The 26,335-nt window shown below is 40.5% G+C and overlaps 2 protein-coding genes across 5 annotated transcripts in view; one reads left to right on the top strand and one right to left on the bottom strand.

The window, feature by feature from the left end:
• The window catches only part of gas7b (growth arrest-specific 7b), a 67,535-nt gene extending 43,249 nt beyond the window's left edge, over nt 1-24,286 (top strand). Inside the window, exons 7-14 of the mRNA XM_084568158.1 lie at nt 2,068-2,183; nt 2,407-2,481; nt 8,140-8,218; nt 12,663-12,791; nt 13,403-13,526; nt 20,523-20,602; nt 21,103-21,201; nt 21,697-24,286. Of these exons, the coding sequence (XP_084424284.1) occupies nt 2,068-2,183; nt 2,407-2,481; nt 8,140-8,218; nt 12,663-12,791; nt 13,403-13,526; nt 20,523-20,602; nt 21,103-21,201; nt 21,697-21,810 (816 nt within the window). The 3' untranslated portion in view covers nt 21,811-24,286. The remainder of the gene's footprint in view (nt 1-2,067; nt 2,184-2,406; nt 2,482-8,139; nt 8,219-12,662; nt 12,792-13,402; nt 13,527-20,522; nt 20,603-21,102; nt 21,202-21,696) is intronic.
• LOC311504828 (uncharacterized protein MYH16) overlaps nt 24,281-26,335 on the bottom strand; it is a 48,831-nt gene continuing 46,776 nt past the window's right edge. For all 4 annotated transcript variants that reach the window (XM_084568156.1, XM_084568155.1, XM_084568154.1 and 1 more), the window contains one exon: nt 24,281-26,210. In XM_084568156.1, coding sequence (XP_084424282.1) covers nt 26,058-26,210 — 153 coding nt within the window. In that variant the 3' untranslated portion in view covers nt 24,281-26,057. The remainder of the gene's footprint in view (nt 26,211-26,335) is intronic.

Here is a 26,335-nt window from a genome sequence, read left to right as displayed (position 1 = left end):
CATCTCTAATAACTCCTGGTGTTGGCCTTAGGACATTGACTGATGTGTGTAGGAGCATTATATCTTCATGCCTACTTACAGGCATTGAGGGAATCCATCTATTGTCTGCATTAAACATCATATTATATGAAGCTGGTGAAGTAATTCCCCAGTTTAGCCATAGTTATAAAGTGTATACGTGATATCAATGCCCGGCCTTCCACCCTGTCCACGTATGAGCACACCCTGTTGCCACAATCTTAACTCTGGACTCACATTGATCATTTGATCATTTTTCTTGGCTGTGCTCCTAGCTTGGTAACAAGGTTCAGGCAGGAGGCAGCGTCTCAACACCTCGTCTCTACCCCCGTCTTGTGACTGTGCAGACTCTGGTTGCAAATGACGTCTAGGGCATGGCCATTAATCGAGATAGTTTGGCGCCAATACTCGGCTGCCATGTCCTCCCCCTTATGTTCTGTAGTTTCAGCAGACAATACGGTTGTTACATGTTGCAGTGCCACCTTGCATTAAAATTAGTTCAGTTAAGACTCAAAATGAAACTGACACACAGCAGCTTGCACGTTTTTTCCAAATGCGTCAACAAAAAAATTAACATTCTGACAGCACTATGTTAGTTCATTGTCACCTAAAGCTTTCATTAATTCATTTAGCCTTTCAGGGGCAGTGGGGCAATTATATTAACTCTGTATTAGGACTGTCAGAATTTACATGTTAATAACACATTAACAAAATTTAACACAACCTTTTTTTTTTTACACATGCACACTTTTCAAGTGTTGTGATGTCCCAACTGTAGGTGGGAATTTAGAAAGCACTCAGAAATAACGGCAGCGATCACGGTTGAAAAGCAAGCAGAATCTGAAATCTAAAATCGGAAAATTTGAAGTCACGGTAATAATACATATATACCATGTTAAGCTTACCATGGCTTAAGTTTGCCAAGGAGTTTTATTTATTGACTTATGAAACCTGTTGTGTTTAAGCACAGAGCAGACACTGAGCAACATAAGTATTCATCTTCAGTGGAGTCCAATGTTTGCTCTCATTTTTTGCTCCGTTTTTGGTCTCAACCGTCTCCAGAGAAAAGGTCTGCCTATTGATCTGCTAAATGCAATCTTGTTCTCGTTGATGTTTGTAGCAAACAAGGACAACATCAGAGCCCTGTTTCTGTTGAATATTCGCTCTTTTATCTCTGGTTTGGTTTCAACTAATTCCTGGGGGAAACTCTTTAGCTGCTAAACTCTCCACTAAGTATGTGTGCTAGCTAGTTGCTAACCCTGTCGGCTGCACCTCGTGTGCGGGTCTGTCAAAGGTTTTTAGCTCAAAACAGAAGCGTGTCTGACGCTGCTGAAAGTATGTTGATGAAAGACCAAACCAAAGCAGACAAATTAAAGCAAAAGGCTAAAGGATGCTAAAACACACACATGCACACACAAAACAGACATTTCTGCCGAGCAGGTACTTCACAGTGGGTCCCTTAGAGCGGTTGCTCAGCAAACAGCTGCTAAGAATCAGGTCGATGAGAGCCGTGAGAAAACTTAAAGTTATGCAACATGAAACCCAAACCATGAGCTGAAATACTCACTCTTAGAGCTCACTCTTTGTCGGGAGGGAAGAATCTGCAGAGTTGAGTTATCGCTCTCTTTGGATTTGTCAATACCAGGAAGACATTTCTGCATTTGAAACACTGAAAAATAATGTAGTGCAGCTTTTTAAATGAGCATGTAATGGTCAGAAAATGATGACAGGTAAAGAGGAAAATTTGATCAATATGATTTCCTGCATCTTATCGTGGATGTTTTAGTGAAAAGGCACCTACAATGCATGTTAACACAAACTAACCAGTTAATTTTTTATTTTAAATGACAGCTGTTAGGTTGATTTTAAAGTAAATACGGCAAATACAGTATTTATCTCAGCCAGTGTTATTGCTCTGATTTGAGGGAGAATGCAGCCAGCTGCTTGTTGCACTGAGCCACTTTGTCGAGGTGTGATTTTCACATGTTTGCCACTAAGTGTTTGTTGGTTCAGCGGATTTCTCGTGTGCTTGCTGTGTTTATCTCGTAGGCTGATAAGAAGGACACCCAGGGCAATGGCTACATCACAGGATTTGAGGTTTTGCTGCAGAAACAGCTGAAGGGGAAACAGATGCAGAAAGAGATGGCCGAGTTCGTACGAGAAAGGTATCTGTGTTGTCATCTGCAACCCCCCCTCTTCTTTTTTTCCCCCCATTCTCAGGTTACCATGAAAACCATACACATATAATTATAAAATCAACAAAACCAGTTCCCTTTTTTTTGTGCTCATTCATGTACATAACTATTGCACAATGCCGGAAACGCACATGGAAACAGTCAGAGTTGTGTAAAGGCTGTGTGGTAATAGAAGACTCTACTTCCCTCTCAGGATAAAGATAGAAGAGGAGTACGCCAAGAATCTCTCCAAGCTCTCCCAGATCCCTCTGGCAGGCCAGGAAGAAGGGTGAGTGACTGTGAAGGAGACAGACAACCGCCTCCACCCCCCTCATCAAACAGGGGTTTATCACACACATGGCTGCATGAATCAATATTTTTAAAGAAAGTGGACGTCAACTTGAAAAGCAGTTTGCAAGAGTTCCCACTATGCAAGAGTCAGGGAGTCTGTAAATGATGTTTTTTTTTGGGCTCCTTCCTCCTCAGTATATTTAGCAACAATAATAATAATGTGATCCATTATTGCACTACAGAGGGCATATTTCTCTCCAGGGATGTCAAAGGTCAGAGTGGGCCAGTGAATGACACACACGGAACTGGTAGAAATTCAGCAAGGGACAAACTGGGAATACATAGAAATGCCTAAAAAGAATCATGAGAGTAATGAAATAGATGATGATTAATAATCAGTTAACTAGAATGCAACTAGAATGTGTTGTTTGGGACAAAAATAAAGAAGTGAAATACAATACAAGTCAATACAAGAAAGCAACACGAATAAAAAAAATATATATAAGCTATGATCTACAGTATATTAAAGAATATAGATGGAGTTAGCACTGTTGCCACTCATTAACAAGGTTCTGTGTTCGAAGCTGCTCCCTGGCTGGGGGCTTTCTGTGTGGCGTTGCATGTCCTCCATGGTCATTGGTGGACTTACAGCCTGTCGAAAGCGAACTGTCGAGGGTGTACGCCGCCTCTTGACGGCTGGGATAGGCTCCAGACAGGTGGATCGCGAAGGTAGTGCGGGTAGATCGCGTGCCGGCGAAAAAATGTTTTAGATGTTAGATGATGATTTATCTGTTGCACCTCCAGAATGAACAGCAAGACAAACATTCGTCATCTTTTTTTTTTTTTAAGTTTTCATTGCAACATGCCCTCAGTATAGCTGCACACATCCGCAGCCATGCACAACATCAACAACAACAAGACTACCGTCCCTCTTAAAGGGACAGCGCTATTTTTCTAAAGGTGCTGTGCAAAAATTTTTCTTAAAAACAAAGATGGACACATTTAACACTGTAGCAAGTCTTCTTATGGAAACCATAAATCACTCAGAGATCATGATTTGAAGATTTGCTAACATTAAACTCAAACAAGACCTGGTTAGGCAGTCTTGGAGTTACATAAGCTGCATCTAATGTCTGGTCTGAGTAATTTTGCTAGGTGTAAATTAGCACTAATGTCTAATTAGTCATCCAATTAGCCAGCCAGACTTCTGTGAGTAAGCCAGTCCAGTAGCCAGCCAGGTGAGACATCCTGGTGTGAGTCTGTGTCTGCAGGGCCTGTCGGTGATGCCGCGAAGCAGCGCGGCCTTCCTGTAAACCACCAGTTGCTTTGATCTCCGTCCTGCAGCTTACTCCGTCTATTAGGAGAGAGCGCAGAGAAGTGGAGACACAGACATACGGGGGGAAGAGGAGGTGTGTGTGTTTGTGCGCTGGGAATTTGGGAATTGGGGGGGGGGGCAACCCAGCAGGGAGGAATATGGTTTGCGGGCGCTCCTCTTCTCTCCTGTTTGACAGCAAAGGGGATATCACGCTGAGGGCATCTCTTTGTGTGATTCACCAAGGGGACACGAGAATGTGGAGAGCAATGGGAAGCTGAGGGGGACAGGGCCGATTAAAGGGGAGAAGCTGCGGACGCCGCCTGCGGCATCGTTATTAAACTCATCAGACTCCATCTTAAGAGATTCCACAGGGCAACAGTGACACTGCACAGCAACACCACAAAATGTCAGAGTTGCAAGTTATTCTACCACGCTGAAAAATGTGATCCATTGGTAACTGCATTAATGCTAATGAACTGGAATGGGAGGCATTAGCTATTCACAAATAATATTGTATATAAAGCCTGTGTTAAGTTTGTAGTAACTGCTAATTTCAGATATTACATTGTTTGCTTAAATCTTGACCAAATTTAAATCCTGCAATGTATGGATCAGCTGTGAATTTCTTGTAGTAGCAGTGCAAACATTTGACTTAGCATCTATGGAGGCTGAACTCCAGGCTGGGATCAACTCCAAGTAATATAATGATGACCCTATCGAATTACCACTTTAAGTAGCAGTTCTCCTTTCTACTTGTGCTGCAGGTGCAGAAGTATTAACAGGAAGTCACTACTTGATCACCAGCTGTGAAAAAGCCTTTTATAACCATTGTTATTTGGCTTAACTAAGCACCAAAAAATACTTTGTGTGCAACGTGTTTTAATTTACTGATTTGTGAAAACCAAACAGCAACAGCATTTTTGATTTACCCTGGAGCATGACGTAGTTGTGGTGCTTTCAAATGGAAGATGTGTACATGACTCGTGAACTCTGAGCTCAAAATTTTGATTCATGAGTAGGATGCTGTTTGTATGGATTCTTGCTCCCGAACACAGTTAACACGTCCTTGTGTGAAGAAATGGCTTGGCTTTCAAGTGGTGTCACTGCTATGGAACTCTTGGCGCCTAGAAGCCACGGAGGCTAGCAAGCTAACAACAGGGTAATTGAATGTAGGAAATGCAAAATGAATTGATGGAGGTGCCAAGAACATCAACATTTTCCACAGACATGTTATAAAATCACAAAGAAAACGTTCTATAACTAAATTGCAACACATTATTGTACCATCCGCCATTTTGGAAAATGTCCACAAATACTTCGTAACTCATGAACTCTGACCTTTGTCATTTCCACTTACGAAGTTGTGAATATAGCAATATACCGCCCTTCAGGAGTCCTGTGGGTGATGTCACTGATGGTCCATCAATTTTTGTATACAAACGATGGTTTAAACTGTTCTAGCAGAACACCCGTGCACCAGAACTGATATGAAATAAAAAAAGGAACATTTAATTTTATTAGCAACATGCTCTGTTAAATACATGAATGCGTAAAGGGCAATTTAACCGTATCACGGACCCTAAGTTAGATCCTACGCCGCAAGCTGACGTGCACCTCCCCAGAACTTTGACGCCACAATCCCCTACAACGTCAACATGCCATGGTATTATATATTGAGCTGTAGGCTGCTACAGTCTTATGTTGGATAATGCAAAGTAGTCTTGGCAAACAGAACGCCATCTCGCCAACTTTAAGTCATCTGTACTTGGGCTGCTGTATTTTATTCACCTCATTTTGACCTTACAGAAATTCTAAACATTTATTGTATATCAGGCAAACTTTGCAAAGCAAGGTGTAGCTACCCTTAGCCTCCCCAGCAGTGTTTAAATGCATATTAGATATCCCCTCTTCATATTAGCAGGGTAAAAGTGCGTGGGATGCAATTGCCCCATATAGAATCCAGATTATGCCAGCCGGCTCAGTCTGCCCACACCCGCAAAAGTCCAACACAATACTTTCATTATGCTCTCCCTCAGGCCAGCTCTGTTGTCAGACGGGACAATCGCTGTTTTGTTGTTCGGTTCTTACCGGCCGTAGCCCAGAACCAGCCTTCTATTTATTCCCGACTTTACCATTTGTGTGGCAGAGATGCGGCTGTGAGGCAAATGTGGCCACTTTTTATAGCTACCAGTCCTGCAGTTGTGGTGAATGGAGATTAATTTTTACTGATAATCACTTGTTGGCCAGTCTGTTGCTAGAATACCTCAAGCACATGGCAGATATAATTTATTAAGTGTAAATAATGTATTTGGAGTTGTGCAACTAGGAAACAGAAGTTAGACACAGAAAGTCAGTTCCAGGTCCAGGCAACTTTTGATTGGTTCAATAACAAGACATTTTGTAGGCATCACCTTGTCTTATACAATATTGTGACAGGCATCTTTTGATTATTTTTATATGAAGTTAATGATCGATCGATTAATCTATAAAGTAATGCACATCCTAACTGATAATGAAAACAATCATTAGTTGCAGCTCATCTGAAGCTTAAACAATTAGCTGACCAACTGAGTCACCAACAGACAGAAAATGAATCTCGAGCTATCGGGATAACTGTATACTAAAGGATCTAGATAAAAGATAACACCATAGGACCTGTGTAATGAACCCTTTATCCATATTTCTTGATTTACATAGACTAGACAGATAATTGATGAATAGAAAACGGATTTGAAGGCGAATCCATGACGACAGTAATTAGTTGCAGCCCTGCTGTAATTGCATAATGACTCACCCAGCTGCTTCAAAAAAGGATACCCATGTTTCTTAGTAATCTCATTTAGCATTATTTTGACTTGTTCTTATTACTCATTTTAATTGTGTTTTTGCAGTCAAATTAGGTGTTAATATTAAAGGTGCCCTGCGGAATTTATGTCCACTTGAGATGCTATTGAGCAGTGATTGGATTAGGTCAGTAACATGCCACAAAACGCAAAACTGAAGCCAGTAAAGAAGAAGATCCCTAGCAAAGAAACATGGAAGTAAACACAGCAGGTTTCAGAATGCATCATTTGGAAAATATACGAGGAAGGAAATGCCTTTGTTTAGAACTCTTTGCATGTGGAACAAGTTGCTTAGCAGCCAACTAATATCTAATGTGCACATGGTACTTTTACATATCAGTCTAAAGTTTTGTACAACTTGGAAAAGAAATGCGGGAACCAGGAGGTTTTCTCATTTCTATTGTAGATTATTCTATCCTTACTCTTATTCTTACTCTATTTTTCACTGTAATGCAATTTTTTTTCGTTTTCCAATATGTGTATTTGGTGTCCTACATTTTTGTGTAGATAAGTGAAGTAAGTTATGCTTAGAACTCTAACAATGCAATTGTCTTCCTCAGTGTGAGCCATTAACCTAGGTTTTGTAATGTCAGCATGTGAAGTTATTAAGCACAAAGTTAAACGGCTGATTACATTTGACAACCTGACTGAGCAAGACAGAGGATGTTGGTCTAACCGGACTGTAAAACCTAGTGTCCTATTGCAGAAGGCGATCAGCAACCCTGAGCTCCAAAATGATCCCCGAGCGTGATTTTAAAAGCTCTGAATGTTTTTACATCAGTTTTTGATGGCGTAGCGGTGCAGGTGCCAGACTTTGCTCTGTCAGTGTTAGGAATGTTTTGGATGTCAGCGTGAGGGAATTCCACACATGTCTTCCATTCAGTGCAGTGCTTTGAAGTGACCCGCTTCCCCATAAAGGCCGCCGGCCCTGGACCTAAAGCCTCGTGCCTCTGACTGTCTGCCCGCTGGGTGATTGTTTTACAGTCCTCAGCTTGATGAAATATGAAGAGGCTTTCTGCTATGAAGCGTTCACTTCCTCTAAATTAAAACAAAATGTCTGGCCTATTAAACAGGAAAGTTGTGTGCGATTATTTAGTAATGTGTATTGGCTGAATTATATGTGATTGCCTAGCTTCAAAACAATACAAATCATGCCCTTGTAGCTGACAGGAAAAGTGGAGGCATATCTCATGTTCCATACGTCCTAATCATCTGTTGAACTGGCTGTGGACCTCAGCTCGCCTCTCTAGATTTAATGGTTACTTGTGTGTCCGTGAACTTTTGCACTGTCTGCTCATGAACCCCATCTGTTGTGTGGATGACTGTATGTGTGATAGGATTCACCCAGCCCCCTCTCTCAAACGCCGTCTTACCCCAAATTTTCTTGACAGCCTCCCTGCCCTCCCCGAATCTTTTTCTGTAAAAGTGTGTGTGGTCCTTTTCTTGTGTAAGAAATTAAACACACTCTCATGCTCCCTCCTTGTTATCTGTTTCTCAGGAGTCTGGGGGAGGCCTGGGCCCAGCTGAAGAAGAGCCTGGCAGACGAAGCCGAAGTTCACCTAAAGTTCTCCTCTAAGGTAATTCATCACACTGCTGGTTGCGGCTAATTAGACCTGAAGCCAAATAAATGATTTCCTACTCACTATGTTCACGTGGATTTGAATGCTGGATTGTTTGCCTGAGCACAGATGTTAGCTGTAGCCAGGTAGGTAGGAGTGTAGCCACCATGTGCACTCTTTCTGTGCGTACATACCGTATGTAAGCATCAGGATACGCTTTGGATAAGCGTATTTGTTGTGTTAGCCGTGCCTGAGATGGATGACTGAAAAACCATGCTGAAACACTCTGTGTAGACACATCATTCACCTCTGGCGTCAAAGGTTGCCTGGTACTCAGTTTCTCTCTGATAATTTCCTCCAGATTCTTTTCTATTGCCATGCACAGGAGTTTTAAAGTTCAAGGAAAACCATAGACTGTATATAAAAATGACATCCCCACAGGGAACCTGAAGAACCGTTTTGAAGTTCAGTGTTTTCACACGGGTTGTCGGCATCTTAGCATGGCCTGACTCCACCTAACTCCTGGCCAATTCAAAAACTGGAAAACAGTTGGAGCTCCAGTGGAGCTTACGGCGGTGGGTGACATCAAGTCAGACAGCTAAGCAACCTGTGAGGGCCACAGCGGCCACATTTTTATTTATGAACATTAAGCCGTAATATAATTTGAACTAGTGAGTTATATAGAAAGTCACCCCCACACAGGCATCACAAATGAAGAATTTAGCAATAGAGACCTGAGCTGTTTCTATACAAGACTATAAACATGTTGAAAACTGCTGCAGCCTCAAGTGGCCATTCTAGGAACTGCACAAACTGTTTTTGGCACATGTGCGTTGGTTTTTATGTGTACGCCTTAAAAGTTGCCGTTTACTAAAGTGCAAATTTGTGTCTTGTAGTTGAAGTTGATGCAACCTTGCCTCTGTCTGACGTAGGTTATGCTACTTTACACTTAGTCTGAACAGCCCGTCAGTAAATAACATTAACCATCGGTACTGTCAAGTCAATGTTCTGCTGGGAAAATTCTGGACCTGGCATTCATGTGGATGTTACTTAGACATGTACCACCCACATAGACCAGACCTGGCATCCCCACCCCATAGCAATGACACTCCTTGATGGCAGCAGCCATCCCCAGCAGGATGCAGCCTGACACACACACGAAAACGCTTTAGGAACAACTGAAAAAACATGAAGAACAGCACAAGGTGTTGACCTGGCCTCCAAATTCACTAGATCCCAAACTGATCAAGTATCTGTGGGATGATCCACAGAGGCCCCTCACCTCAACCCATAGGACCCAAAGGCCCCCACTAACATTCCGGGAGGTGGTCATTATGTTATGCCTGGTCAGTGTATACACTGTATGAAAAACCAATGCCTGTCTCAATTATTCCACTTTACTACAACTTATCTTTTTAATACTTCTGACTGTCACTAATACTGGTATTAATAACATTATCCTGGCAAACATGCAAAAAAAAAGAAGTCAGATGATGAACATGAGCAGGAAAGCATCAGACTAATTCAATTATTACCAACAATAGCAACAGAACCAACCATTGTTTGATGTTTACAGGATGTCAGACAATCAGATAGCTCAGTTCTTGCCGTGTCAGGCCCTTATGGGAACTTCGGCGAGGTTTTTGTGGCTAGAAAAATTTTATCATAACCAAAGAATATTATGGCCAAGTGTAAAAAAAATAGCAATACAAAGGAAACCACTGTAGAGAAATCGGAGTGATAAAGTTTTGATTCATACTTTTCAAGTCAGGCATGACGTAGAGAGAGTGAGGAGCCCAGCATGTGATTCCATACTGATCGTGGGATTCACAGCCTATAACACATATGACTCACTAGTCAGACAGACTGCCTTCAAATGTAATTGCATACAGCAAAGGGTTTCCTGATGGCTCTGTGGGATGAAGAACATACACTGTATGTGACACAGAGACTTTAACATTTATCACCACCCACTTTTTTTCGTCAGGATTTCCCCTCAGTGGGACAGGCAGCAGGATCGATCCCAGATGAGTTTTGAGCAAGATGTGCTCTGTCTTAAGAATTTGTTCAGTTCATCACGACTGAAATGCCCACGAACCCATAAAAACACAGATTCAGAGACCGCATAGAGACATAATCTGCAGAAAAGTCTTCGAGAGGGGGAAGTGTTGCTCTTCATTTTCAGGTCATGTTTGATGGGTTTGACGAGGGAAGTCAAGAGAGGGGGGACAAAAGATAGAGACCAGGATTACAGCTGGACTGATGGAGGAAATGGAGTCGGTGATGTTATCCTCCAGAGATGCACAGATGTGCGGCACTCTTCCAGGCTCTTGGAGGAGAGGGGAAGGATTTGAGTGGAAATGAACTTTGACTGATGGGTCCGAGGGCGACTCCAGGAAGGGGCTGCAGATCTCATTCATCACTGACAGCTGGGACAGAACCCCACATTGCTTATTAAGATCACATAACCAGCGACGGGCTTGCTGCTCGCGCTCAAAAATAATACGCTCTTGTCACATTCTTGGAGCTGGAAGTTATAGCGTTCTCTTCAAACCCTCTTTACCTTCAGGAATCAGGAAAACAGGAAGCAAAGCAGTGTTGTCATCTAATATTCTGACTGTTGTTTGGCTGCTTTACATCAAACCATTTTTCATCTAAACCTACTCAATGTGAGAGGATGATGACATAATGTGGAAAGCAACTAGAGGGAATGGAACTAATTAAGGTTTTTGGATACTTCAATCAGATATACAGAGGGTGGATTAAACGATTCCCCCTTTTTTATCGCTAACTTTAGTATTACTGTATTTTAAATGATATAATACTTGACTTGCTGCTGATAAAAGAAGTAATGTTCACTTTAATATGCATGAAGAGTTACTGCATCTGCATCTGGCTGACAGATTTATTCTTTGCAGTTAGAGGGAATCTGAAAGTAATCAAAAGTTTCACATGCTTTTGGACAGCCAACACAATACTGTAAGTCATTCTGTATGTACCGCTGAGTGACACCTAGTTGAAATTCATCAGCAGACGACGCTACCATTTTCTGTCCAGTTGCAGCCTAATGTCGGAGAAATTACAATGGAACTCCGAGGAAATGACTTTTCCAGGGCATTCTTTTCTTGTGTCCCGTGGCCAACTCGCAGCCCTCACATGTCACCGTCATACTGAATGTGATAAGCTGAGGAGCCAAATACAGCTCTGGCCTACTTTATTTCGGTACCACTCTGAGCTTGTCAGATGCAAACTCATATTCACGATGTTTTGCCTCACAATGCAAAGCTATTCTGTACATTTGCCAACAATATCCAACTGTAGACCTCATTCTCACAAAGCCTGTGAGAGGATGAGCAGGGTTTAAAATCCTAAGAAATGAGGTGTGGGTGTATTAAGACACTGTGTTCCAAGATAGCATCCCATTCATCATAGGGAAAGTTGCTCACTTTTTTCAGGCTTCCATATTTTTGGGTCAATGAAGCACAGTCTTTCTCTAATATCCTTTTTGTTCCGTACTGACATACTTAAATTATACTTTTTATAAATATTTACTTCATATCCCAGCACTAGTCTGGGATGTTGGGAGGAGGTACTTCGCCCTGCAGCTATAAAAGTATAATAAATAATGTTTTTTAGTATTTGTAAGTCATTTTAGTTAATGATAAGTAGATAGTGGTACTGAAACTATAATGGGAGAAAAAAACTAATTATTATAAATAAAATCTATAACGGGAAGTGGAATTTTCAGGTACTTCTGGGCAAATAAAAACTATATAGATTTTTGATTGTAATTGTTAAAAAAGTTAAAGTTAAAAAAAAAGTTAAATAAAAGTTAAACTTAATGCTAAACTTACTGTCACTAATGTTAATTTGATGCTAAATAAGCTAACTACAGTGGAAACTGAAAAAAAAACAAAACAAAATCAAACGCTGTCAATTGAAGGAAAAGTTTTAATTCATGTTACATTGTCTAACACACACTTTGTCTAACCAAATAGCCACACATTAATTTCATTATTGCAGTTTATGTAGTTTTTCTTTCACGACTAGCTAGTTAGAATGTAGCCAAAACAGTTTTAGCTAGCTTACGGGAATGTATCTTAGCTTTTAGCTGAAAAACAGTGTATAAATGGCCTTAATTTGGCATCTTAACAACCAAATTAAAGTTTCAGTTAAATCATTTGATTGACTTCTTTACACTTAAGCATTAGGCTAATTTTAGAATCTCTCAAACAATATTTCTGTCTTTAGCTCAGCAAGCTCAACAATTGTAAGGGCTAACTCAACCACCTCAGGTTTTGTGTATAAGAGACACTGCTTCAATCTTATCAAAAGTCTGAAACTACAGCTTTTTAACAATGAGTCACCTGCCTTAATCTTACTGAGGCCTGAAACTCTCCTTTCATTATCTCCTGCTGGTCAGTCTTGAACTCTTGTCTTTTTTTTTTCTTATAAAAATAAGCTCCAGAGTGAAGTGGAGAAGCCATTGCTGAACTTCAGGGAAAATTTCAAGAAGGACATGAAAAGGTTCGACCACCACATCGCCGACCTACGGAAGCAGCTGGTTGGGCGCTATGCATCTGTGGAGAAGGTAGACCCACAAACACCAACATGTAAAAGAAGCAAATACAGCAGCTCTAACTCACTTCTATCCTTGCATATGGCAGCAGCAAAGATTTCTGGATCATCTGCTTGCTGATTAAAATTCCACATTACTCCCATACGCAGACGGCTGTTTCCCATCCCTGGAATGTTTCCTACTTTTTGTATATGCACAATAAAACTTGGGCGAAGCCAAACAGCAACTGCAGATCTGTCTCACATCATCTGTCATCTAAACAGAAAGGACAAAGCAGTTTATCTCAGTAAACTCATCTGCTGGACAATTGAGCATTAAAAGCTGAGCAGGAAATAAGTTACCGGACATGTTGGCTATCATAAGACACCTTTAACGCTGGGTGATTGATTAAAATACTGAGAAAGTTTGTAGCAGAACTTGAAGATCGCATTATCACTGCAGTAAATGGAAGCAGACTGTAACATAACAGCTGCAAGCTTTTATCAGTTTAATTAAAATGATGTTTGTCTCCAGAACACTGCACACATTACATTGTTTAAAGAAAAAGCGTGCTGTCTGAAACTCAGCCAGAAGTTCGGGGGCAGATCATTTTGTCTCAGACTTCGCTGTCTTATCTCCTGCAGGCCCGTAAAGCTCTGGCTGACAGACAGAAAGACCTGGAGTTAAAGACTCAGCAGCTGGAGATCAAACTCAGCAACAAGATTGAGGAGGACATCAAGAAGGCCCGCAGGAAATCCACACAAGCAGGTCAGAGCTCAAACCCATAGAGTCACTCCAGGGTCATTGTCTGACTCAGGTAGCCTGTCTATGTATGTACACTGCAAGTGCAATGGGTCTAAAACTTATGGTTATTACTTATACTGAACAGTAGTTTTTTTGTAACTATTTTGCAGTGCTTGCAATTTTTATTTTAAAAATTGTTGTGACAGAATCTGAGAAAAAGGCTGTTAAACGTTTGCATCAACATGAGAAGTAGCAAATCCATAGTAAATCTGCACATCCAAAAAATGTGCGTTGTTTTTAAGTCACTTTCAAGGTTAGTTTGGCAGTAGTTCATGACACAAATAGATATTTTAAAACTACCTTTAAACTTGTTGTTCTAGTTGTGACAAAGCTAACAAGCTAACATACAATTAGCAGTCTATTATAGCCAGCGCAACCATGTTTTTGACTGACTAACTGAGAATCTTCCCAAATTGCTAACGTACCTGTTGGCTCACCAGCTATAGGAGTTCATCAGCTCACTCTCCTCCATCACCAAACTTCTAACGCCGCAAAGGATGTGTGGAAAACATTTGCTGGGCCACTTTCTGACCTGAAAACTGTTCTAATGGGCTCTAGACACTGAAGGGTTTAGTACATCGGCATTAAGAAAGTTTGAGACAGACCTAAAAGAATAGTGGTGATATACAGCGACTCTAGGCTTTTTGGGGTCATTAAAACCAAATGGGCTAATCCTCTGGGGAACATGAATGGGCTTATTTAATTTTAGCATTTTTGTGTACTAGTTCATTAAACATTTTGGGTATGTATGGTTGTCACTTTACGTTTTTTGTCTAATTATTGCACTAGTGGAATGCTGCCTAAAATGTTAAGGGTTCACGCTTATGAACATGCTTAGTAGATCACAATCTTCCCTGTGGATATTAAGATGTGCAGTTCTGACTGAGAAAAGATTCTTCCTCATGGGACAATAATATCAATAGAAAGTGTTAAAATATCACCACCATCGTTTTTGAAATACCCCAAAGTGTTGGGAAATAAGGAATACTATGTTGAAACTCTTGGGTTTGCAAAAATGATTGGAATTATCCCCTGGGTGTCATGAATTAGTTGTCTAGATATGTTGCTCCTGACCATAGAGTCACATAGACAGCACTGTTCAGTTTAAACATTGAAGCAAATCTAAATAACTAAACTATAGAAAGTGAAAGAATTTTGGTGCTCCGTGTATCAGACATGTGGATCTGGATTTCATCCTCCCCACCACATATCTTACCAGAGATCATCAGATCAGCAATGGTTTGTGTCAGCGCTGTTCTCAGTTCAGCTACAGATAAAAAAAAAAATCCATCTACAACAGATGTATACAGTGCGTTCAGATACATTCAGGGCTTTAAATCATAGCAAGCGAACGTGCAAGATTATTAGGGCGCAACTCTCGAGTTTTGATACTCTTGCTAGCAGTGTGCAGTATATTCAGCTTCACGGCTGGAGCCGACACAGAGCATCATTGTATACTGTATATCAATAAATAACTTGGATCATCTTCTAGTTCTTCAGGACCTTTGGCGTGTTTGTAGGAAGCAGCAATTGGAAAATAAACCAAAGTTAGAAGGCTGTGATTTCATTAAGTAAATACATTTCGGTCAACATTTCATATCTTCTGCCGCTGTGTATTTAGTTATTTTTACACTTTACACTGAGCACCTCTGCCAAAAGAAACTGGAAAAAAAGAAAAACCCTTCAGCCTCTAGAGGCCCCTGGGACAGCTTTTAGGCCTGGTGATGTGAGAAAATGGAAATCTGGTGATGTAGGGACGACTCACAGAACGAGCTGGATCTCCTGTAGCTGATGAGCTAACAGCTAACACGTTAGCCAGATGAGAAGACGCTAAGTCAGTCAGCAACAAACATGGTTGCTTTAACTTTGGTTTGTAGCTACAAGTTGGAACATGAATAGGTTCAGAAAGAGTTGAAATGAGTCAGTTTAAAAACCTAAATCCTACTGAATACTTTTTAGATAAACTGTACATTAATGTCAGAAGAATCTGTACACTTTATATGCATGTAAGCAAGCACAATGCACTCCCATCCTGTTCATTAATGTTATTTAAACATAGCTTTGCCCTTTAATTTCCATCTGATGCCAGTAGAGACACTGGTTCTCCCCAATAGTTAAAGTCGGAGCAGGTCCCTGTAAATGGTTAACATCCTGGACATTCGTTCTGAATCCTCCCCCAGTGTTTCTTTAGCCCCTCACTGGAGCTGTCACTTGAGATCGCCTGTGAACCGAGATGCTGTGTTTGTCTTTTTACATGAGTCATGAGCGTTATCAGCACTGCGAGCCAGACTGGAAGTTTTTTTTTTTTTTTAATCTTTTAAAAAATATATATATTTATAGTTAGCGATGGAAGTGGAGGGAAGAAGGGCAGTTAGAAACACTCTCTGCTCGACTTGTCTGCGTTCACACCAGACTGACAGAGAGGCGTGGGTGTGAGTAACTCTCGTGCCCTTGGGGGAAGATACACTCACACATACATGCGCATTAATAATCTTACTGCAAAATATACGCATCCCACAAACTCATCTCATCTATCATAGGGATTATGAATGTAGAGGGAAGAGTCTGTTAGGTAATTGGACAAGTTCCACTCTGTTTACGTGCACAAAACTCCACTGGAAACAAGAGGATTATTTTTGCCAAAGAATTGATATGAAACTAAATAGGCTGGCTGAAGCAAAAGGAAATATTACTCTTTTCAGGTTTCCTCTCCCTAATAATTTGAAAGTAGTGAAATGAATTTGACTCAATAGTCTGCAGGGTTGTTTTTTTGGTGTGACCAGTAGCTTATAGTGGTTTGTTGGAATTTTGCATTTTGCTACTGTTACTGTAATTCTTCCTAGCATCGTCCGTTTATGAGCTACCCCTTTTCAGGCCGGTGTGCGTCACGTGGTGTGCATAGAACTTGTGAGAAGGCGTTTGGGTCATTATTCCAAAATCACATTGCAGCCCAGCCCTGTTTTTGTGTAGGCAGTGTGAAGAGTGAGGCTCTCACCAAACTATTCTGTCCAAAGGTACGCTGGTCCATTAATCAACACTTAGAGACAACTGGCACACCTTTTTCCTGAACACTTGAACTTTTCAGTGGGGCTTCAAACATATACCTTCAATTAGGGTTGCAGCTAATTAAAAAGTCATGAATAATTTATTCACAAAGCGTTCCTGTCCTTTGCATTATTTCTTAAAAATATAGATGTACCCACTAATTTTCTCCTGTCGCATTAGTACTACAGCCAACCATAATTTCTACCCTCATATTCTGTTAATTGGTCGTTTGGTATAAAAATGCCCAGCCATCTTTTTACGAAGTCGAACATGGCGTCTTCAGATGTCTTGTTTGGTTCAATGAAATGTCCCGATAGCCCAAAAATATTTTATGGTATGATATGTGACAAAGAGTGTCAGAAAATCCTTTTATTTTAAGGGTCAGGAATTACAGATATTTGGGATTGGTTCAGTATTTGTAATTGAAAAATGACTGAAACATTCATTCATTCATCTTCTGTAACCGCTTGTTCCTGTTAAGGGTCGCGGGGTCTGCTGGAGCCTATCCCAGCTGTCACTGGGTGAGAGGCGGGGTACACCCTGGACAGGTCTCCAGTCTATCACAGGGCTAACACAGAGAGACAGACAACCATTCACGTAATTGACGTGATACTTAGTACATGACCAAGCGAGTAATACCATCCAGATTTAACATTTACACTCATATATGACAGAGAAAAACAAGAAATTCTCATTTTAACATTCTGAAATCTGAGAACATTTGTCTTGGTTTTACAGTTTTTACCTAAAAAATAACTTTTCAACACTTGGGTGCTGTGGTGCTGTTACTCAAACATGATAAACCAATGCACTTGTTATGGAACTATTTTCATCTGTGGATTAATGCAGATTTGATGCTCTAGTAAATATTTACAGCACATTACTTTAAGTAGTATTTTAAATACAGGAGTATTAGACCTTTTACTTACGTAAAATATCTGAATACTTCCACCACCACCGCTCCTCACTAACAAATGTCTGACATGGAATTGATCTCAGATGAAGAAATAACAAACAACTACCTGTTAAAAATAGTGACAGCACACGTGCATGTTTGAGGGGAGGGCTAGAGAAAGAGGCCGAGTGTGAAAGCAGCACTAGCAGCAGCAGTTTCTAATAGGTGTGCGACCTGAAGAAAGTGACTGGCTAAGAGTAAACAGATGGAAACTCGCTGCCAATCTGTGATGTCATGAGCCAACCAGGCACGACCACATGCTGTCGCACACAAGTACGAATCCAAACACACACACAGACACACACACACGAACAGTCCTCCCTCCTCTCATGCCTTATGCAACCAGGAAAAAAAAACAAAAACAACCCAGCAGCAGTTGTTGACGGTGCTCATGGTGTCTGGCTGCCAGTGAGGATGACTGCAGTGTGAGGGAAGCAGAGAGGAGACTGATGCCAAAACAAGTAAAGCGCGGCATCTGTCTGCTCATAACAAAGTCTCATTATCGCGTCTCGCTCTAGCTGCACTGGATGGCACGCGGCATCGGCCAGCTGATACCAGGGATTTCCTTACATATTATATCAACCATCCGAGGCTGTGATAAGCCTTTTATAGAGGCAATCACTCTAGGTTTTTATTGTAAAATGCATTGGTGCTTAATCAGAGCGCTTATCTGCAACGCAATTTGCAGCTCTTTTTTTCTTCCCATTTTTACTTCACTGCCTATTTTATGGTGGCACATTCTGAGCTCATCTGTGAGAAGACGCTGTTTACTGTAAAGTGAGCTGCAGGAGCAAACATGACAGCTTTTTAGATGTGCAAGGACATAGAGTCCATTAAATGGACCTGTTCCTTTAACCTGTCATCATTAACTCGTTTATCATTGATCAAACCCATGAAACTTCAAGTTTCATGGGTTCAAGTTTCTAAAAGTACCAAGTAGACAACACAAATTTTCGGGAAATGCGTTTAAAAGTATTTTGAATTGATGGAAATGTGGAGTTTGAAATCACTGTATTCACACATCATGGGGAGTGAAGGCTGTTCATGTGGTCAGACCCCACAGAAGAGCAACTGGAGCTCAAGTTGCTGAAACGTTCACTGCTGGCTACGATAGGAAGGTGTCAGAAAACACAGTGCATCGTCACTTGCTGCGTGAGGCGGTATGTACATGTAGTCGCAGACCACTCATGCTGATTCCTGTCCACTGCCAACCATCATCTTAATCTCTCTCTTGCGGTGTTCCCCAAGGCTCCATCCTGAGCCTGATGGTATTTGTATTGCACCTGTTTCCTCAAATCATAAGCCATTTTAAAGGTCTTCAGTGCCTTCTTAAAACGCCTTCAAATACTCACATAAACTGGCTTCATGTGACAAGCAGTACCAATATCTGTGTTAGCCATGCCATTGTTGTAAACAGATACGTTTAGTTCACCAAAAACATAAGCGGGTTCTATGACTCTGCCCTTTAAGCACTTTGGAACTCTCACCCATTGGACTTAATCTCTTAAGATTAACTCAAGGTTTGTTTAGTTCATGTTGCTGTGGTTTTTGCTTTTCTGTGTATTATTGTGAATCACTTCGTGAGATCCGCTCTTTAAATGCAGCATAAGGATAAGATTAACTTGCTTAAAGCTGCTCTGATCAGTCTTGAGCAATAGCTGATTTGTATGGAATGTGAAAGCTGTGACTCCTAGTGACAGAAAATGATAATTCAAGTGCGCAGTTCAACTCAGCTCTGCAACGCCTTTTTTAGCCTATTTTACCTTACTGTTTCGGTTTTATGGCCCACAGCTTTATTACATTCATTCACTCTGAACTGAACAGAGGCCACTCGTACCTCGCATTTACATTCAATCTGGGCAATCCGATTCAAAGTGGCCAGCTTTAAGGTTACTGTGAGCACACCTGGCGTCTCCACATGCGCCCCAAGCTATCTCTTGAGATCTCAAATATCATTTGGGGCGCAGTACAATAGGATATTGTAACTAGATGCTGTCGCTAATGGATCACCACCGCTGTATCATTGTTTGCTGTGTGTGTGCCTTGTGTCTTGGGGAGGTGATATATATTTTGGAACAAGCAGTGAAGTCTCTTTCATTCACTGAAAGTTTTTATTTGTTTGTTTATCTCCGCCCAGACATTAGTTGCTTTAGATAACTGCACATAGCTCAGATAGCTCACACCTTCTTAAAGATGAATGGATGACAGTGTTCTCTGCATCTTTGACTGAGACACAGATTTAAAATAAAGACAAAACGTCCCCGTTTAAAGTATACCTTTCTCTCTCATCCTCCATGCTTTTTGTAATTTCTCAGCTGATAGTCGACATGACCTGACCTGATCTACCACATACATGTCTTCATGATAAGATTGCCTACCTAGGAAAAAAATGAAATGCTCTTTACTAAAGAAATGTTACCTTAATGCGCCCCCCGCCCCCCCAACTCTGTTTTGCGACAACATATTAAAAAAATATACAAGATTAAAGTTAATATAACACTGCAGATAAGTCAGCAGACACTTACTGCTGAAGACTCAGGAACAGGATGATCAGCATCATTTCCTCGCTGATCTAATCTCCCACATGAGTTTGTGTTTGTTTTGTTGTCAGCAGGATGCAGCAGTAACTTTAATGAAATAAGAGATTAGACTTTTCCTTTTATCATTGCTTATGGTATTATAATGAAATCTATTATCAGTCCAGATCATCTGCACTGCTTCGGAATAATCGGATCAGCTGGATGAGGTGGAACATGTGTGTTGCAGTATTGCTGCAGCTGTGAGGGAATGGTGGGGTTGTAGCACCATCTGCTGGATTTTCCATGTACTACACTTCAGGCTGAGCGTTTCCACGAATCAAGAGAGTGCTTTGTCACATGTTGTTGTTGTTCTGACCCATTAGTGGCGATATTTATGGAACTAGTACTCCTGCTGACTTTGTTTTTGTTCTTTTTTGACAGGAGATGATCTGATGCGCTGTGTGGATCTTTATAATCAGTCCCAGTCCAAATGGTTTGAGGAGATCGTCACCACAAGCCTGGTAAGTTTAATAAGTGTGTGCGGTTTGAATGTGTGCGGGTTTTTCTCAGTTCCTGCCAAAGCAATTCTAAGAAACTATGTTGCCTGTACTCTGCAGCAGGACGCAGAAACTGTAAACTGTCCAGTGCTATGTGACACCCACTGTATATGTCTTGGTGCCTGGGTCATCACATTAATTGCGTCTTGTCATATGTTTATTTAAATTAATTCCCAAGAAACAAGCATCAGCATTCCTTTTAAATTTGAATATTTACTTTGATTTCATGTCTCACTCTCATCGTGTCCAGACTATGCTGTTTGAGAGTAATAACCCGAATCCCCATGAAGGCCTGATCTTTGACCCTTTACAAATAAATAATCTAATCGTAGTTTACAGTTTTCAGAACAGCAGATTTGCTAATAAGTTTTGGAAATTGATTTGGATGTCCTCTGGTAGCTCTGAAAATCCTTGAAGTGGAGAGATTTCTCTGTGACTCAGGCATTACCTACTGTTCTCCTCAGGAGCTGGAACGACTGGAGGTGGAGCGGGTGGAGATGATCAGACAGCATCTTTGCCAGTACACCACCCTTCGGCACGAGACAGACATGTTCAACCAAAGTGTAAGTGTAGCATCAACTCACTATTACAAGTAACAATGAGTCCCATAACAAAGCATCTTTCAGATGAGGTTTATCTCTCAGGGGAAGGTGGGCTGATTGTAATATTACCTGCCCTGGTCTGTGATTTCAGTTTATCACTCTTAGATGAACCAAATATTAATTGAAACTGCTTCTTCTTGCTTGCTTGTGTCCATGCTTGTCAGCTTTGTGCACAATTCTAACCTGGAATGCAGGCCACACTTCCCCTGCCCACAATTTTTTTTTCCGCAGGTGGAAAGTTGCTCTGTTTATGCAGTAATAGACAGAAAAGTCACAGCAACATAGTCAAACACGTCATCTGAGCGAACTACTACATTTACATTTGAATTACATTACCACACCTGCACCAGCTGAGGGAACCAAAGAGACACTTTCAAGGCCCCTTGATTGATTTAAACATGTGATATCAGAGGCAAGCAAAAGGGTCTCTGTTACAGCTGTTCATTCTTCTTACAGACAATGGAGCCGGTGGACCAGCTCCTGCAGTGCGTGGACCCGATCAAAGACAGAGAGCTGTGGGTGCGAGACAATAAGACTGGAGAGATCCGGCCAGTGGACATTGAGATCTGACCTCGTGCTGTCTGACAGGCTCACACCCTGACACAGAGGCCCAGAGGCTGCAAGCCTGAGGACATGACTGTGAGACGAACTCTGTGCTTGGATCATCAGCCCCCATACCACACACATGCATTGATCCTAACAGACTGAGGGACATAGATCTCACTTTCTCTTTAAGTCCCAACAGCCACCTGCTGTGGATGATGTCAGTATTCCAGGAGTTTTTGTGGGAACCCTAAGGGTCGAAGGTGACTGGTCGTAGGTTTATGTCATGGAGGGGGGATGCTCAGCACGAAAAAATGGGAACTGTGAGTGTGAATTCTTTATTAAAGGATACTCAGGTGAGGCGAATGTTTAAGAAGCACCAACAATGAACAGTGACCAGGTGTTAATGTTGAATAGCTTTATGTCATGCAGCAGTGTAATACTAATACTTCAGAACTGCGATGATTAACAGGCGCTGCTAAGCAAAATGCATTCAGATTTAAGGGTGTTGCTGTTACTGTGTACCAGAATGAGGATAAAGAACTTTAATACTAATATTTACCCTGTGTAGGTGTTGACTGTTTGCTAAGCCCCACATCCTTTAGCTTCTGTTGCTATACCTGTCAGGTTTTTCAATCTTGGGACATACTGTATGTCATTTCCAACGAAATAGTGACAGATTCCCCATTTAAAATTGCAATGAATTAGAATTAAATTAAGAACAAGCTAAATTTTATCACACAGCTGGCAGACATGGCCACTTTCTGTAAATAAAGTCTACTTTCATGTTAGCTACTTTATTGATTGCGGTTAGCTAACATAAGCTACTGTGAAAACCTTAGACTCTAGCAGACTTTTTAGCATCTCCAAATCATTTTAAAAAGTGAAAAAAAAAAAAAAAAAAAAATAGTCCTAAATGTGTGCATAATGGCAACCTAATACCTGATGTGAAATGACAGAGGCCAAAGCTGATAGGTCCCGCGATGAGAGTTGGCATATTTAGCGGTTGACTATCCTTGTAGAAGACATGTAAAATACACAGTTGTAATGGAAGATAAAACTAGACAGCTCTAGTAAAATACAGTTTTATGAATGTAAATGGAATTAAATTGTTACTTGTTTTTATCCAACTCTTAGATGGTTGAAATGCTAACTCATATTTGCAGGGATTTGTGGGACAGTAATTTTCAGCACTCATGCTGCCCTCAAATGGAACTTGTGAGCTCATGGTTACAACATGGGGAGTGGTGTACGCAAAATGTTTGGTGTTTGAGTGGTCACGCCAGCCATAAATTGAGCTGCTAGGTAACTGCTGGCATCTAGAGGCCACAGTGGCCAACAGCTTAGCAAGCTAACAGCCAGTTAGCTTGTATTGGAAAAAAATCAAATGTATGATAGACTGTTCAACAATTTCCTTAGGCATATTATAGAATTATGAAGAAAACATTTTGAGACCAAATTATAACACTGACATCGACTTCCGCTATTTCCGAGAAGGTCATAGGTTCATATAGAGTTTACTCATGAACACTGCTAATGCAACACGATTTAAAGGCAGCAGAAGGTGCTAATGTTAAGCTAAACATTGGTTCACATGCAGTGGATGTTTTTCTAACGCAACCTGTAGAATCCCACGGTATTACTAGCTAATTACGGTCACCACATCTTGTGTAGTAAAGATACTAATCCTCTGATGCAAAGTTAGTGGAAATACTCAGTTAAATCCAGTAAAGCTCCATGTACACCATGTTAATGCATATTGAGAAACTCAGGGCTTGACAGGCCTGCTACGGTTAGCTAAACCACAGTATTATCCCTTACCGACAGTCACTGTTTATGGTTGGAGTTTAGCGAACAGTCAATTGCTGAAGTCAAAAATCACAACAATTCTTTAAATCAAAAGCTAAAGAACATATAAGTTTAATTCCCCTTTGTGTTTAATTAATTCCTAATAAAAACTGAAAATCAGCCAGTTGCACTTTATACCTGAATGATTTTTAATAAATGTATGTTGCTGTTCATATGAAAAGTGCTCCAAAGTTGTAACACATTTTATTACTAATAGAAGTGAATGTGTTTGGGTTATGTTCAGAGGGCCTGGTGTAAATATACTGTATGAGATGATTTGCAATGAAAGGTGGCAGTAGAGTGAGGAATGTAAAATAAAGTAAATAGTAGATTCTTACAGAAAGACATATAATAGACATTTGGTACTGATAATATATGGAATATACAAGTGATTTATATGCAATAGAAACATCTGTCTTACATTATTCTACACTTCGGATATATACGGTAAGTCAGTTGATTCAGTTGTATTTGGTGTCTGTTCTGCTGCCTGCAGAGGCTAAATGCTGTACAAAATGCTCTTTTACAACATGTCTTGTCCAGTATTACGGCTTAGTATTACTCGAACACAGAGAGAGGAGTGTTAAGACGTCTTTTGTACATTAACAGCTAAAGGTTGGCATTTTTCATTAATAAAATGAAAATATGTATCTCATGTCATGACATGCAGCTTTCTGGTTTATTTTTATGTTGACTACAAAATAGGGAAAAAGAGGAAAACACGATAACTCAAAAAAGTATTTTATTTCCTAAAAGGAAAAAACAACGCAATTTCACATTCAACAGTAAATGATTTGGTGAAGTCTTGTTACAGATTTAAGCACTGATAATAAAGTGTGGTTAAAAGTTCAGATACACTTCGTTTAGGTAAATATATTGACATTGTATTTCATCACTGACCTATAAAAACATGTACTGATGGCACCTTAGTAACTTTTTATAACAATGATAAGTAAAGTCATTTATAAGTCATTAGTTCATATTATAAAATGCACAGCACGTCAGCATTGCCACTCTCAAAGTAAAATATGGTTAGAACCAGTTTGAGCTGGTTTGTGTATACACTAAATGGCTGGTTGAGTTGTAGCCTGGTTGTAGCACAATGTATTACCAGTTTTTTGTTGCAGGTAGAAAATGTAACAGCTATGTAACAGGTACATTATAGGCATTATAGGTGAAATAATTATAGTATATATGTATTTATAGTACATTTGTTTGTTATATAAAGAAACAACCAAATCTAACCTGCTAACCGTGACTGATTAGCTAACATGCTAGCTCAGCCTTGTAGCCCATGAGTGTTCAAAGTACTGGTAAAAAGGCAACTGACTACAGGTCCTTTTCAGAGGAAGCTGGCAATACGAAGCTGCAGACGCCCAGTCCTCATCACTGTGTGGCGCTCAACAAATCCAAATTTAATTGGCGTAAAAAAGTTTTACGAAATTGTTTTAGGAAATAGGAAGTATGGTCGGTTTGACGAGTGTCACTTTCAATTCTCTCTCTAAAAAATGTTGTGTTCTGACTAAAAAATGGACACAACATTAAGAAAAGAAAGCTGCTTGGCAGATTTCCAGGTATGTAATGCACAGTTTTGAACAGATGACAACATAACACTGTCACTGGGCGTTTGAGCAACATTTCAACTGTGGATTTGTGACTCACGGCAAGCCACATTTTGTAACTTTGTCACTTTGTAGTGTGAAGATAGCATAAGGCTGCAGCCACCAGTGTTGCCAGACGGTTTCACAGCCAGTTGGGTGGCGACAATTAGGCAGGTGATCAAAATTTGTGTATTTGTGCACTTTTTGGCAGTTTTTGAACAGCATTTGGGCTGGAAACCATCAGCTGATATGAGCACAAATGCCAAAAAAACACAACAGAACGTCACAATGCAAGTTGCATTTCTTCCAAAAAATATCACACTACCTGTTAACAGCACTCATTTAACATGAAATGTAATATGTTCCATTCAATATGTCATAAATTTTTTATGACATTTTACGGCAGAAAGTTCTATACAGCATGATGTCCTAATTAACTTAAGGCCTAATAAATGACTTAGTATCATTATTATATATTATTATTATAAAGTGTTATTTAAGCGTCAATTTCAAACATGTTGTATTTTTCCATATTCAGTCTGTTTTTATATACAAACGTTACAGTAAGAATGGATATAAAGTGTGGAATAAAGCTGGAATGTTTTAAAAGAGCTGTGATCTTACACAAAAAGGAAGGAAGGAGTACACTGAAGAAAATACATCTGGAATGTACAGCATACACAAACAGGTGTCACACATGATTGACCTGAATGCATTGTGAAACTACACCGCTGAGCCTTTATGATGTTTGAAACTTCATACTGTACCACGCTTCACTTGTTCACGGCTGCTGTTCTCCGATCAGCTGATGCCACGGCCGTCTTCCTATTCGATCATGAGCTTCTTGAGGGAGTTGAGATAGGCCGGGATGAGGGAGCTGACGGACTCGTTGTCATCGTTGAGGATCTTCTCTCCTCTGCCCTCTGAGCCCACAGAGCTGGGTGACCGGACCATGCCAGGGAAAGGAGTGCTGTAACCCTGATAGAGCACACAAGGGACTCAGAGTCATCATGCAGAGCAGAGAGAGGGACAAAAATGACCTCTGATATATATTTCTAGGGTTTCCATTTTGGGAAAAGATCTTTCAGTTCATTTGCCAACAT

Source organism: Chelon labrosus (assembly GCF_963514085.1).
Source record: "Chelon labrosus genome assembly, chromosome: 19".
Taxonomy (NCBI): Eukaryota; Metazoa; Chordata; class Actinopteri; order Mugiliformes; family Mugilidae; genus Chelon; species Chelon labrosus.
Note: the sequence above shows the minus strand (reverse complement) of the source record. Positions and strands in the feature narration are given on the sequence as shown.